This window comes from Suncus etruscus, chromosome 2, assembly GCF_024139225.1.
Source record: "Suncus etruscus isolate mSunEtr1 chromosome 2, mSunEtr1.pri.cur, whole genome shotgun sequence".
Classification (NCBI taxonomy): Eukaryota; Metazoa; Chordata; class Mammalia; order Eulipotyphla; family Soricidae; genus Suncus; species Suncus etruscus.
The window spans coordinates 135,833,227-135,848,809 of NC_064849.1; the positions used below are offsets into that span (position 1 = coordinate 135,833,227).

Here is a 15,583-nt window from a genome sequence, read left to right on the forward strand (position 1 = left end):
AGGATAATCTGGATATTTAGAGTCTAATATTCTGGGGGTAATTTTTAAATATTTATTTGAAAAAAAAAAAACCAAAATTATATATAGCCAATGGGGCATGTATAGGAAAGACATTCCTAAATGATTTAATGTTCTAATAGCATTCTAGTTTAGCAGTACAAGAAAACATCTGGCTAAAGAAGATTTTTAAAAAGATGACCAGTTGTCCTGCTTGTTTGATGTATATTTTATAGCTGCATTGATCTTATGAGCAACTTAAAAACAATCATTCCTTAGTTTTTGCTGTGGAATTGAAACATTTCTGTAAAATGCATATTTAAATGCTTATTAGCACAGTTGCGACAGGTGTACTATTTCCACAGTGAAATGTGGGGCTTGTCTCATTACATGAAATCATAGATGATTTCCAGCATTTTCATATATACTTTTTATTGCGTGGCAAAAAAACTGATACTGTGTTAACGTTTGTTAACGTGTCGCACACTTTCTGTCAATAAAATGTGTGGGATTATAAAGCACACTTTGGCCATATAAGCGCAGAAAAATTAATCTTCATAAAATGTGTGGGATTATAAAGCACACTTTGGCCATATAAGCGCAGAAAAATTAATTCTTAATCTTAAACCAGTGAAACAAAAAATGGATGAGCAGCATCTTCTGTTTGAAATGGGACCAGTATACAATAAAATTTTATACATTCCCTAAGATTCCACTTTTTAATTGAATGAGTTTGTAAAATTGTTAAGTCAATGCTTATAGCATAAGGGAATAATTTTTCCTTTGGGTAAATACAGGGGTTGCTTGGTTGAACCCTATAACTTAGATATTATGCACTTAGTATCAGATATGAGCCTGTTAAATACTGATGGGTTCTTAAAGACACTAACAGAGAATTCAGATTTTATGTACTTTACCAAGATAACGTGTTTTTTAATGAAAACATTTAAAAATTGTGGGAGATGCATTGTTAAAATTCAACAGTGAAACAAGTTTTACCTAATTCTTGCACTGAATTTAAATTATAATAATAATTTGAATGTGCATTTAAAAAGATTTAGTTCCCATTTATTGCTTAGCATAGAAAAATTATTTTTAGAGGATTGACCAGCAAGATGCATTTCAGGTAAAAGAAAAAAAAAAGGCAAGAGAGTAGAAGCACCTTACTCTGGGGGTTATATCACATTTATTTAGTGACATTGAACAATTTAGTAGTGATTTCAGAACTTTGCTGCAGAGTGCTCTTTAGTTAGGGCACCTAAAGAAGCGTCTGCTTGATTGCTTTGTAAAATGAAGCAATGATATTTTAATCCTATAATATAGCCTAATTTAATTAAAAGTTTTTCTTACAAAATGCGTTTATATTGATGCTTAAACTATCATGTATGTAAATGGAGGGTGGTTTTGTTACAGTAAGAGGGAATAGTATGGATTGAGCAAGAGAATGTGTGTATTTGTCTATGAGTTATTTCAAAATGTGTTCATTCTAAGAATTTTGCCCACATTTAATCTAATTTATTTTTGCCCACACTAAATGTATAGCTTGATATTTAAGAATAAAATTGAGTTCTAAATTTAAATATTTCTCCCCTCTCCAAATATTTATTATGCCACTGTCAGGCATATGCCCAGAAAATACCTCTGTGGTTCGCATACTTAAATATTTTACCAACATTTCACACAGAATCTCATGCAATCCTTTGAGAAATAGGAGAAAGTTAGTGCTTTTTGTTTTAAGTTGATATATGGCTCAGAGTGGCTTAATCGGATTTAAAAATAAGAAAGGTCATAGAAAGTGAATTTTAAATTAATATAAAAGGTATGGTTGTTGATGTAGAGCTCAGTTTTAACAAGGGAAGTTTGTTCTAATGTGGGTGTATTCTGTGGTTATTAAAGGTATAACAAGTTTCTCTAGCTTTCCCCACTACTACATTCTGTTGATTTTACCTCTCCATATTTACACTATGGCATTTTCCCTTTGGTTATACACCAAGAGGGTAGATAATACAACACGTACAGTGACTTCTGATGTTTGAACTTGATAGAAGCCCCGTTTTCTCAACGAATTCTCATGGTATGGAATGGTCTTGCCAAGCGTGAAACCAGGATAGTTCATGAAATATTGAAGGCTACAGATTATTTTGCATGAATAAAGCCCATTGGCACTCATGAAACTGACAAGTTTTTTAGTGACTCTGGATAAATGAGAATTTTAATGGAAACCTGATTCACCATTAATAGCTTTGTGCAATATTATAATGGTAGGAACAAAACACTAGCACATTGTGCTTGGCTTTTTAAGGATGGCTTTAATAGCAATTAAATGGATGGTGTGCACAAAGTATTGTAAATGCCAAGTGATGCAGATTTACAATACTTAAATATACTCAACTAACATTCTAAAGTATTAAAAGGAAAAGGAAAAACTAAGCAAGCATTTATAGCAATACTATGAAATCTCCAATAATTGTTTGACTATTGCCTTTTTGCTCTTTAGTGCAAATTTTCTGCATTGTAATTATTGTATTGCTTTGTATTTCATGTTTTTTACACTCATGACTTCAAAGTTAAGTACTTGTACACCAAGTATTGCAATCACCTTTCTCTTGTACATGCAATGTAACAACATACAGTTTTGGTGCTTAACAATATTCCTTTTTTCATTAATAAAAGATATTTATTGAGTTAACTGGGTTTTGTTTGCTTAAAATAGAATTGGTGTTAGATAGTTATTATTTTTAGTAGAACATAGCAAGTTGTATATTTATTATGACATGTGTCAGGATTGATAAGACAGGATTGATAAGGATTGATAAGATTGTACCACTATCCATCCTGACCACTATTTATAATAAAATTATTTTAATTTGTGCTAGTAACCTTATGTTATCTGTGAAACTAGCTGCATCACTAGGACACACTGACTTAAGCTGAAAATATTTAAGTGTCTTTCATGTTAGCAGTCAATTGGTGATCATCTATTGCTATTATTGGTATATGTGTTGCCGAAGTGAGCACTAAATCGGGATTATTGGATTTCCACTTTAACTTTCGTGTGGGTGTGCATTTGGGGCTCAGGTCTCTTTCCTGGCTTTCTGCTCAGGAATTACTCCTGGTGGACTTGGGACCATATGTGATGTTGGAGATCAAAACAAGGTTAGCCATATGTAAAGCTCGAGCCCTACTTCACTGTCACTTCAGCCCCCACCCCTGCAACTCCCAGCAGGGTAAGCTTAACCCAGAGTTGATTTGGCACTGTCTCTACTCAAGTGACACACACTTCAGGGCAGGCTTTCTTCAAGGGACTTAAATCTCACGTGCAGCTCAGCTCTAGGTCTGAGCCCCAGCAAAGAAATCAGTTTCGTCTTAATAAGTAAAGGTATTTCTATTTCAATTTTTCATTATTAAGTGTTCTAGTCTCTACATCAGGGATAGCCCTGTCTGACCCTCACTGGTCATAAAGTCTACAAAATCATGTGGTTTGGCTCTTTTGCATGACCAAACACCTACTTCCTGGGGCTGGACACTTTGGGGCACTAAGAAATACATCATCAGTGTACAAGACTTACTATGACCCAACTTTGGACTCCTTTCCACGTCTTCACTTCTGTCTCCATTTCACATGCTCATCTCATGTGCTTTTCTGCTTGAACATTTAGCAGAAATATTTCTCTTGTCTTCACCACCTGAATCTCACCCATTGTTTATTTGAAAAATATGTTGCAGTGCTGTCTAGCCTTAAACATTAAACTAGGGAATCTTTGCATCATTGTTCTCATAATTAAAAATTAAAAAAAGGAAAAAAGATATGAGGGGAAATTGCAGAATCTGACTTAATATTCACAATGACAAAAATACTATTTGAAGCACACTAACAGGATTTATGGCAGTGGTGGGTAACCTTTTTTTTCTTTTTTTCTTTTTTTTCTTTTGGTTTTGGGTCACTACCCGCGGTGCTCAGGGGTTACTCCTGGCTGTCTGCTCAGAAATAGCTTCTGGCAGGCACGGGGGACCATATGGGACACCGGGATTCGAACCAACCACCTTTGGTCCTGGATCGGCTGCTTGCAAGGCAAACACCGCTGTGCTATCTCTCCGGGCCCTTTTTTTCAACTGAGCCAAATCTCGCCAAAACCACGATTGAAATTTATTTTGAGAGCCACACAGGGCGCACACTGGCAGAAGCTAGGAGCAGAGTCCTGACTCCTGGAACGGCCACCCGGCACACAGAAGAGCCGCATGTGGCTCAAGAGCGCGGCTTGCCGACCACTGATTTAAGGTGTTAAAGTGGCATTGAATTTAGCGGTGGTAGAAAACTTTCATTCTCTATAGCTCTTTCAATTCCACCATTAACCCTCTAAAGTCCAACTGCTATCTTTCATTCTGTCTTACCTATTTGTTCTAGGCTACAATTTTCCTTGCTGAAATGTGCAAGAGACTCTTGATCAATACAAGTTTTCAAGAAGAGTAAAAACCAGAAGCATTAAGAAGCACCAAGATGTGAATTAAAGTCAGTTCGATTTCTACAGGGACAAAATAATCAGGCACAACAAGCTCTTTGAAGTGCTTGATTATTTGTCTATTAGTTTGATTGTTATTGATTGTAACACAGGACCAATGTGTCTTATTTGGAGACCTGTCTCCCACTACAGTTTTGCTAGGAGAATCACAGGAACATAGGCCTTCATAGTGTTGCTTCATGGGAATATCACAGCTGCAGGTCCCAGCGTGCTTTTGCCTCAGAAATCTATTCATGTACCGTGAAAGCTAGCATATTGCCTGCGTCTACACCCAGCTGTAAATGATTCACCATATCCACCATGTCATCTGTAAGCCTTTAATATACTACTAAAACTTAGCAATTTGCAGGCCTAAAATTGATAGTTTTGGGGAGGACTCCAGAGAGTACAGTCTGTAGGGCACTTATTTTGTATGAGGTCAAGTCAGGGTCTAGACCCTGTATGCCAAATGGTCCTCTGAAACCTTTGAGGAGTGATTCCTGAGCACAGCCAGATATGGCCCTAAAAAAGTTTTAAGGAACGACCTTAAAGTGATAAAAGTCCATTGGCTAAATTGTGTCAGAATCTGATTACTAACAAGTTCCTATAAGAATGTTCACCTCAGGGCTGGAGAGAGAGCATGGAGGTAGGACGTTTGCCTTGCATGCAGAAGTACGTTTGGAATCCCAGCATCCTTTATGGTCCTCCAAGCCTGCCAGGAGCGATTTCTGAGCCAGGAATATCCTGAGTGCTGCTGGGTGGGACTCAAAAACCAAAAATAAAAAAGTTAATCCCCAAAGAGCATTTAATACATTCCATCAGTGCATATTGTGTATTCAAAAGGGAGGAATGTTTGTCAACAAATTACTGCTAAAAATTTGGGGCTGAAGGGAAAGTACATGTCTAAAGTGCTTACCTTGCATACAGCCAACCCTGCCTCAGTGGCACCACGTTTGGTCCATAAGCACTACTAGGTGTGAGTCCAAACTCACCCAACTTCGTTCACTCCATAAAAGTAAGTTATTCCTAGAACATCAACTGCTGAAGAGGGGCAGGGTGCATAAAAAGTAGATTTAAAGCCAGAGAAATAGTACAGTTGCATGCAGCTGACCTGGATTCAATCTCCATCCCAGAAGTCCTCTGAGCCCCTTTGGGAATGAACCCTGAGCACTGCTGGGTGTGACTCCCCAAAAAATAAATGACCAATTTGAAGATAAAAATAATTAGCTTTTCAATAACAAAAACATAAGAGCCAAAATAAGATCTTTCCTAAGGAAAGATAAAATTTAAAAGGCCGGGCCCGGAGAGATAGCACAGCAGCGTTTGCCTTGCAAGCAGCCGATTCAGGACCAAAGGTGGTTGGTACGAATCCCTGTGTCCCATATGGTCCCCCGTGCCTGCCAGAAGCTATTTCTGAGCAGACAGCCAGGAGTAACTCCTGAGCACTGCCGGGTGTGACCCAAAAACCAAAAAAAAAAAAAAAGATTTAAAATGTCATATAAGCCTGCCAGGAATAACCCCTGAACGCTGCCACCGGGTGTGCCTCCCCCCCCCCCCAATAATAGATTTGACATGCTAGTGAGTGATATAAATGTTCTTGGGAAAACTGCTAGGCAACAACTTTCAATGTTTGGTATATGGTGCATTGAGCCTTGAAACAGGAGACATCTGGCCGGGCGGTGGCGCTAGAGGTAAGGTCCCTCCTTGCCTGCGCTAGCCTTGGATGGACCAAGGTTTCGATCCCCCAGTGTCCCATATGGTCCCCCAAGCCAGGAGCGACTTCTGAGCGCATAGCCAGGAGTAACCCTTGAGCATCACGGGTGTGGCCCAAAAAAAACAAAAAAAACAAAAACAAGAAAAAGAAAGAAAGAAACAGGAGACATCCAAGAATTGTTGTCACAGCTTAAATAGTCAAAAGAAACTCAAATATCCCTCAGCCAAAGTACAGACAAACCAGGACCAACTCTTGGAATGTGCTAATGCGATGCTACGGAGCCCTCCAGAGTGAGGGAAATTGAAAAGCTGCACACGCCATGGGACGGTCAAATGAAAGCAGCAGCTGCCATCACGACCTAATCATGAGTGACCAATACTGTTTGGGATGTATTTAGGGGGGTGAAAGAACAATTGCCTCTAAGGTTATGATAATGAAAAGTGAATCATGATCACTCCATGGGGGAAAGGGGGAGCTAATAACTAGAAAGAAGCATCTGGAGAGTGGGAAAGTGCAGATTAACTTGACAAACCTGGTATCTGTCCATTCCTGTCCATATATTTTTCTGAGTAGATGTTACATTTCACAATAAAGATTTTTCAAACCCTAATTCTTTTATTAGAATTCTAGAATTAAAATAACATTTTCTCCATGATATAATTTGCATGCTTGCTCTACAAAAAACGTAGAATTTGGTGTTTAACTTTTTTTCATGTGTTGTCAGGAAATTAGCCAAATCTGTGCTTGAATGGGAAAAACACAGCCCTTTTGCTCCTTTTAATTAGGTGTGTGTGTGTGTGTGTGTGTGTGTGTGTGTGTGTGTGTGTGTAATTAGCTCTTTGGGGGGCTGCTTTTTAATTATTTTAATTATGAGAACGATGATGCAAAGAAAAGGACAAGGTAAAAGTTACCATGGAAGGACAATCACCAATAAACAGAGTTCTCAGAAGAAATCCCGTTGCTGACACCTTAATTTTGAACATACAGTCAAGGAACATTAAGAAGAAATAAAACAGAACCCATGTACAATTACTTTGTCCCTTAAGTCTTCAGATATTATAACATTCTTAGTGGTACACAAAGCAATTTAAAGCCATGATATTTGTGTAACTCCTTAAACATTGAAGGCATAGTAGTTTTTACATTTCCATGCATATGCTATTAGTTTATTTTAGCCTCAAAAGTTTAAGTAGGATTTTTTTTATTTATTTAAGGTTTAGAGTCAAAGGAGCAAAGTAAAAATGGTTAGAGTGGCAATTATTGTTTGCATAGGCCCACCAAAATATGGGTGACATGGAAAGGAAAAGCCTTGGCATAAATACAAGGAGATCCTACCCCTGAAGTTTCCTGGCATAACACCAGCTCTAGGTTCTGGCAGAATAGTTTGTCTAATCCAAGTCCTTGTCTGTAGTGACAATACAGTTTTATTTTTCAAACAGTCTGTTGGCAAAAGATCCTGGAATCTGCGTATCCTACATTGAAGTCAGGCTGATGTCGAGCGTCCTCTAGTTTCACCTCACAATGGGCAATGCAGAGAGCCCTGTCCAGTAAGCAGGACATTATTATTGTTAAGTCTTCTCAGTGTTAAGGGAAGTCTCTTTTGAGTAGGTCGATGTCAGAGCAGCGGTAGGGTCTTCCCTTGTAGAGATTGCTTCCAGGTGATGTTACAGACAATGTTGGATGTTTTGTAGGTGGCTTCCCTAGTTCAGGAGTGAATGGAGAATGCCCATGAGGCCTGCGCCAGGTCATTATGGCAATGTTCAGGGTGTAAGGTCCAATTGCACTACAAGTTTTGTGTGTTCCCATCTCTATTAGATAAGAACTTATTTGTATGTGTAGAATTTCACCATTTTAATGTGCTTATGCAAACAAGGAATGATGTCACGTGGCATTATTGGTACATATAGGGGCTGCGAGAACAAGTCCAACAATCCCCGTGACTTGGTTCATACATAAGCAATAAACTGAGGGAATCTTTCACCAAATTCCTATTGATCAGTTCACAAAGAGAAGAAAAGATAAAAAGTAGGGGAAAGCCTCACTATATAAGAGAATATTAAGTAAGAGATGTAGCTGTCAAAGAAAATAGTTATAAACAATTCAAAGGGCATACTTGTCATTTTTTATGCTTTTGAAATAGCTGGATGGGTGTTAAATTCCAGTGCCAGCACGTTTGTCTGTGATTTTGGATGGTGCAGTACTGAAGTTAAAAAGGGTAAATTTGCAGTGATAATGGTTCGGGTTGAGAGAGTTAAAGAATAAAAATGAGTTTTGTAGGGGTGTGATAAAGAGCAAAATACAAAATGGACATTCTGCATACATAAGAACGTATCTTAATGATATGGAGTACTATTAATATATATTGTGCGCGCGGTTTGGAACATGTAGACTGGTATGAAATTACCAGTGACTGCCTGAGTACAGACGAGCAACTACCTGCCACCCCCAGTTAAGCTCCTCCAAGTGTAATAAAGGCCTTTGGCACAACGGAGGTCTGTAGAAACCCATGCTGGCTGAGAGTCCCGGCTTCCAGGAAGGAAGGAGATCCTTCCCAAGCCAGAAAGCCGGAAGTTCAAAGCCCGCACCCTAAGCCTCCCTCTGGAGCCTGCTTGGGAGTGGGGAATGCCTAGGGTACCCCCATAAGCTCCCAGGAACCCACCTTGCTGGCTTGCCCAGGCATGTGGCCTAGGGGAAGCCCTGGAGCTCCGGAGGAAAGAGGTAGAAGGATGCTGGGGTGATGGGGGTTGCTTTTTAATTTGTTTCCTTTGGGGAATTGGGTAGATCTTCCTCGTTTTTGTTTGTTTTTGGTTTTTGTTTGTTGTTTGGTTTTTGGGCCACACCCAGCAGCAGCACTCAGGGGTTACTTGGCTCTACGCTCAAAAATCGCCCCTGGCAGGCTCGGGACCATATGGGATGCGGGGATTCGAACCACTGTCCTGCATGAAAGGCAAACGCCTTACCTCCATGCTATCTCTCCGGACCCAGATCTTCCTGTTTTATGAAATAAAAATATGTTGCAAATGGCATGGTAATGAAGGGGAAAAAATACCTACTTGCTATGTGAAGTTAGATTAATTATTTGTGCTTTAGTTCACTAGTACAATGAAGATGGTCATCACATGATTGTGTGGATCAAAGGCTTGCTGACAGGGGGGCTTGGTACTCATACACATATTGGCTCTTCTGAAGATGAGACAAGTTATGAAAAGCCACAAAGGTTTGAGTAATTTAGAAGCTTCAGGAACACTGGAAACTAGATGCTCCTTAAACTGTTTCCTCATTTAAAGAACTTAATATGTCACAACGTTGTGTACAGCGGTGCTACAGGCAACACAGATGGACTCAATAATAAATCCTTTTCTTTTTTACTTTTTTTTTTTCCTGTTGGCTTTTGGGTCACAACCAGCAGTGCTCGGGTTACTCCTGATTCTGAGCTCAGAAATTATTTCCTGGCAGGTTTAGGGGGCCATGTGGGAAGCTGGGAACTTAACCCGGGCTGGCTGTGTGCAAGGCAAACTTCCTACTCGCTGTTATCACTCCGGCCCTCCTGTTTACTTTTTGTAGAAAAAATTGGGTGCTGCTGAAAAAAAAGTGCAGAATTTCTATTTTCTTACTTTCAATGGGAAAGAAACTGAAAAATATTAATGTTTATTCACTTATGAATAAATAAAATGAAGCTAAACAACACCAGAGAGTTTTTCAGACGCTAGGACTCGGAATATAACTTCCTTTTATTAGTTTAATACTCCCTCATCAAGTTTAACTGAACAAAGAACAAAACGAGAAAATGACAGAAGAAAATGCTGTAAGTTTGAAAGATACACAGGGTGTGACTTCAGCCAATGAAGGGCACTGGCCTGAGTGAACCTGCATTGACAAGCCTGGTGCCAGTGCTTAGTGGGCTCTGTTTTTTGAACATGGAGTACCAGGAAAGGAGAAGGAGAACTGAAGTGGGGCAAAGTTGGCTAGAAGGAAGACTCCCCAGTCCCAGGCCCACCTGCCCCAGTGTGAAATGCTTGAGGTTTCTTCTCTAGATAAAGTGATAAACAAAACTCGCAGCAAGTAAAGTTGCAGAGCAAGTATTGGGTGCACTAAAGACAACTGTTGGTTCTGAGTCATTCAAACTTGACAGTTCTAATGCAGAACTTAAAAAAGTTCTTTGCTAAAGGACCCCAGAGATGGTTTCTTGCTGCTCTGGGGGGAGCACAGAGAGGAAATTTACTAAATGACAAAGCCAGCCTCTGTCTTTATCAGCCCACCCCTAAAGCCAGCAGTGAAGTTAGTTCTGCAGCCCTCGTGTGAGTCCTTCCACATACATAGCTCCCAGATAGTTGCTCTAGCTTCAGCACATACAGCTTGAAATATTTTAAATATAGAGATCAAAATTTTAAAACGGTAATTCAGAGATGAGAAAAAATAAGATTACTTTTGCCAGAAAAAGAAGGCAAAATAATGCATCCACAAAACAAGACACTTGCAAAGAATAAGACAGAATAAGGACTGATACTTCAAAATAGAAATGGCGAAATTCACTGGTTTATTTGGTGGTGGTGGGGTGCTGGGATTTGAGCCACTGTCCTCCTGCATGCAAGGCACATATGCCAACCTCCATGCTATCTCTCTGGCCCCCAAATTCACTAGTTTTGAAAGAGAAGCAGGATGTGTGGGGCTCGATTGATCCTGGCCAAAGGTGGTGGGTAGGAGAGATGAGTGCTGAGTTAGCTCAGGTGGAAGAGCACAACTTAGCACACAAGGCTGAGTTTTGTAGGGGTTGGTTTTGATTTGGGGCCTTACCAGTGGTGCTCAGGGCTCTGTCCTTGGTAGTGCTGGTGCTGAAGAGCACAGAGTCACAGCTGATGTAGCCACTCAGGACAAGTAGCCTTTCCTCCTAAAGAATCTCCCCAGCCCAGAAAGCACTTTTTGTTTTGTTTTGCATTCGGGTCACACCCAACAGCGGTCAGGCTCTGCTCTCAGAAATCTGCTCCTGGCAGGCTCGGGGGACCATATGGGATGCTGGGATTCGAACCACCATCCATCCTGGACCGGCTGCATGCAAGGCAAAGGCCCACCACTGTACTATCACTGCACATCCTGAGGGGTGCCTCTTAGCTCTGGGAAATCCTGACACTTCTCAGGCATTCATGGACTAAAGGCAAGAAAAGAGACCTGGGCCATCACCTGTAGTTTGGATGTGGTTGCCATGTTAAACCGAGCACAGGTACAATTTCCAAAAAGGTCCAATTCATTTGCCAGCCATGACTGCTTCACAATATTGAAGCTCACTTCAACTTCTTTTTTTTTTTTTTCTTTTTTTTTTTTTTTTTAGTTTTTGGGTCACACCCGGCAGTGCTCAGGGGTTACTCCTGGCTGTCTGCTCAGAAATAGCTCCTGGCAGGCACGGGGGGGGGGGGGACGGGGACCATATGGGACACCGGGATTCGAACCAACCACCTTTGGTCCTGTATCGGCTGCTTGCAAGGCAAACGCCGCTGTGCTATCTCTCCGAGCCCTCACTTCAACTTCAATGAGACTTTTCAGAGATGAAGATCTCTGTGTAGGAAATATCTGCTCTTTGAATAACCATCAAGGGGAAGTGAAAAGAACGATCATGACCAAGAAACATTTCCCAATTCCAGAGAATTCTCTTACCCAAGAAATTATTTTTATTCTATTTTTTTTGCAAATACAAATAAAAAATGAAATGTAATATGGTTGTTTCCACAAGCTTTTTAATTTCTGCCAAGTTCTACAATGATCACAAATGCCTCATTCATGCCCATGCAGTGGTTTGAGCTTTAGACTTCCTCAGTGCAGGTCGGAACTAAGAGTTGACTGCCTCTCATACACTCGGCTCGAAGCCCATACTTTTACAGGTTCGATTTGATTTGATTTTTTTTTTTTTTTTTTTTTGGTTTTTGGGTCACACCCGGCAGTGCTCAGGGGTTACTCCTGGCTCCATGCTCAGAAATTGCTCCTGGCAGGCACGGGGGACCATATGGGACGCCGGGATTTGAACCGATGACCTTCTGCATGAAAGGCAAACGCCTTACCTCCATGCTATCTCTCCGGCCCCTTGATTTGATTTTTAAATGCAGGGGCTGGGCATGAGACCAAGTGGTAATGTGCATGCCTTGTATGCTGAAGACCTGGGTTTAATCCCCAGCACAACATATGTGCATATATGTATTCACACATCTCAGTGCTTGGATTTAAGATCAACTTTAGCTAGAGTAGGGACTGTCCTTTTTCAGTGAGTCTTGAATGAGCTTCAGTCATTACTTACCTTGTCTAGCCTCAGTTTCCTCCTTTGGGAAGTAGTAGAGGAGAATTTCTGAAATTCCTTCCAAATCTCATATCCTGTGATTTTTGCAGATAGTGCCAACTAAAATAGGTTTTCCAGGTGGCCTATAAAGGAAGAATTGTCTTACAGTTTTCTAGTTTCTGAATAGGCCATTCAAAAAGGAGAATGGAATCCACACCTGAGCAGGCACACACCAGCCCGGGCAGAGTGAGGGAAGAAATTGGTATTAAGAATCCCAACATACTAAGCAAATGGCACTTAGGAATCAGTAGTGGGCTGGGATGAGCGAACAGGGCAACAATGTCCCCAAGCACTTCTTTGTTCTCTTATTATTTTTACACTACAGCTACACTTTTTATTTTTTGTTATAAACTGTGCTTTTACCCTCAAGGGCTTTAATTAGCAGTTCAGGCCCTTCACCTTCCCTTTAAACAAGAAACAATAAGACCCACACCTCCCAGACACACATACCTCCTTTCCCCATGCAGAAAAGCCATTGACTCTCTGATAGCAAATATTGACATAAGAAGGAAAAGCATGTGGAGAGGTATTAAGATCAGAAGTTTTATCAATCAATCAATAAATATTAAAATGTAACCTGAAACTGTTTAAGTCCAGAAAAGCTAGTAGAGTTCATTTCCCTTGCCAGGATACCACATCTTCAGAACTCAGGGCCATCAGCAGGAAGGGTGAAAGGAAAGATTAAAGAAACAGCAGGCCTACCTAAAACCAAGAAAGAAATTTTCTTTTTGTTTGTGTTTGATCCACACTGGCAGTACCCAGGGCTGACTCCTAGTTCTGTGTTCAGGACACCAGAATGGATGCTGAGGATCAAACATGGGACAGCTATGTGCAAAGCAAGGTCCATACCTGATGTATTATTGTATTATTATCACTCTGATCCCCAAGAGAGAAATTCTTTTTTTTTTTTTTTTTGGTTTTTGGGCCACACCCGGCGGTGCTCAGGGGTTACTCCTGGCTGTCTGCTCAGAAATAGCTCCTGGCAGGCACGGGGGGACCATATGGGACACCGGGATTTGAACCAACCACCTTTGGTCCTGGATCGGCTGCTTGCAAGGTAAACGCCGCTGTGCTATCTCTCCGGGCCCAAGAGAAATTCTTTTTTTACAGACTCATATGCTTTCGAGAAACAAAATAGCTTTCCAAAATATTTAAGCTTTGGTGGTGGGGGGGCAGGAGAAGGCTCCTACAGTGCAAAAATAAAGTTGGCTTATCAAATTTTTAGTTTATGGGACCCACAAAACTGCTGTCTTCTGTTCAAGCCTTCGATTTAAGAATCAACATCTTACACAAGTGTTCCCTAACTTTATCGAGAAATAATGTCTCTAGATGAATGTAGACATGTCTATACATGCTATACGGATTCAAAGTGTCGACATCAGCAGGTATCTTTGAAACATCACAAGGGAGAAAAAGAATGTTCTTAACCCCTCCAAATATTCTCCTAGAACCCTTTGCATCCACATGTGGACAGTGATCTTCTGTCGATATTGATTTACATCTTTCAACAGTAGACACAGGGCCTGTGGTCAAGGCACAAGCTAGGCACCCAGATACAACCAAACTCAGATTTTTATCCCAGGTACCACCCAATCCTTGAGCAGCTCTGGTTTTAGCCCTGAAGGCCCTTGAACACCACCAAATATAGTCCTGAAGGTTCCCCCATTCCAAGCATTGTATTAAATCCTTTTATTAAATCCTTGGCTGTATTGACCAAGAATTGCCAGTGAGGCCTCTGCCTCTTGCTTTTGGCAAGTTCCTGAAAATAAAAAATGGAATAGGGTCTAGGAAGATGTACAATGGTTAGAGCACACATCTAGCATGAGCTTGATCTGGGTTCAATTCTTGATGCTAGATAGTGCCTCAAGTTCTACCAGGTGGGCCATGTTGGAGTTCCCCGGAACCACAAGGGTATCCCCAAGTATTCTCTACATTGTAGGACCAGACCAGGACCATGTCCTCAGAAACTAGCAGAGATGACTGGAGTGATAATATATGGAGGGGAAGGTTCTTGACTTGCACATAGCAGGCCTGGGTTCCATTCCCAGCACCCTATATAATTCCCCAAGTCTGCCAGGAGTTAATCCTGAGTGCACAGCCAGGTGTGGCCTCAAGACAACAACAACAACAACAACAACAAAATGTTCAAATAAATGAGGATTGAAGTAATAGTAATTTAAGCACTTGCCTAAATCAGGATTTGTTCTCTCACATTGTAATATGGATTCATGAGCCCTGCCAGGAGAAACCCCTGAGCACAGTCAGGTATGAATCCAAAAAACAAAACCAAAAATAAATAAAATAGAGGCTGGCCTGAGTTAGTCTTTCTCCTTCTCTGGCAGAGGAGGAATATGGGCCTTGTCCAGAAGAGCACTGTCACACGCAGCTGTTCACCACCTATGTGAAGCACAGTGAATGGGCAGCTCCACTTGGGGAAGGAAAGGAAGGAAACAGCAGGAAGAACTGAGCGGTGCTGGCCCATGTCTAAACCAAAGACTCATTCTCAATTGGAAATAACCTTATTATCCAAACTGAGCACCATCTTCTCCTAGAATGGGGGAGAGAGGGCCGATTATGAGCTTTGACAAAATCCAAGACTGAGACTTAACAGCTGGACAGAGACACCCACCCCTTGTTCCCAAAAAGAGGTTCTTTGAGTTAGCAACCCCCCATGCACTCCTCACACCTTGTCTAAGCCTTAGATTCTAGGGCTTGAATTAATTCACAAAGAACTCCTCACACCTTGTCTAAGCCTTAGATTCTAGGGCTTGAATTAATTCACAAAGAACAACATGGAAACATTTGTTCCCATTCCCACTCTTACTAGCAATGGAAATGGAATAAGCTCATAAAAAAACTGCATCTTTTTCTTGATCCAAAACATACACCTCAGAAAATTCCAATTAAGGACCCGGAGAGATAGCGCAGCGGTGTTTGCCTTGCAAGCAGCCAATCCAGGACCAAAGGTGGTTGGTTCGAATCCCAGTGACCCATATGGTCCCCCATGCCTGCCAGGAGCTATTTCTGAGCAGACAGCCAGGAGTAACCCCT

At 41.0% G+C, this 15,583-nt stretch overlaps 1 protein-coding gene across 1 annotated transcript in view; it reads left to right on the forward strand.

Annotated features, from left to right (window-relative positions):
• JMY (junction mediating and regulatory protein, p53 cofactor) overlaps positions 1–10,512 on the forward strand; it is a 95,682-nt gene extending 85,170 nt beyond the window's left edge. Inside the window, 1 exon segment of the mRNA XM_049769083.1 lies at positions 10,379–10,512. Coding sequence (XP_049625040.1) covers positions 10,379–10,512 — 134 coding nt within the window.
• Positions 10,513–15,583: the final 5,071 nt, after the last annotated feature.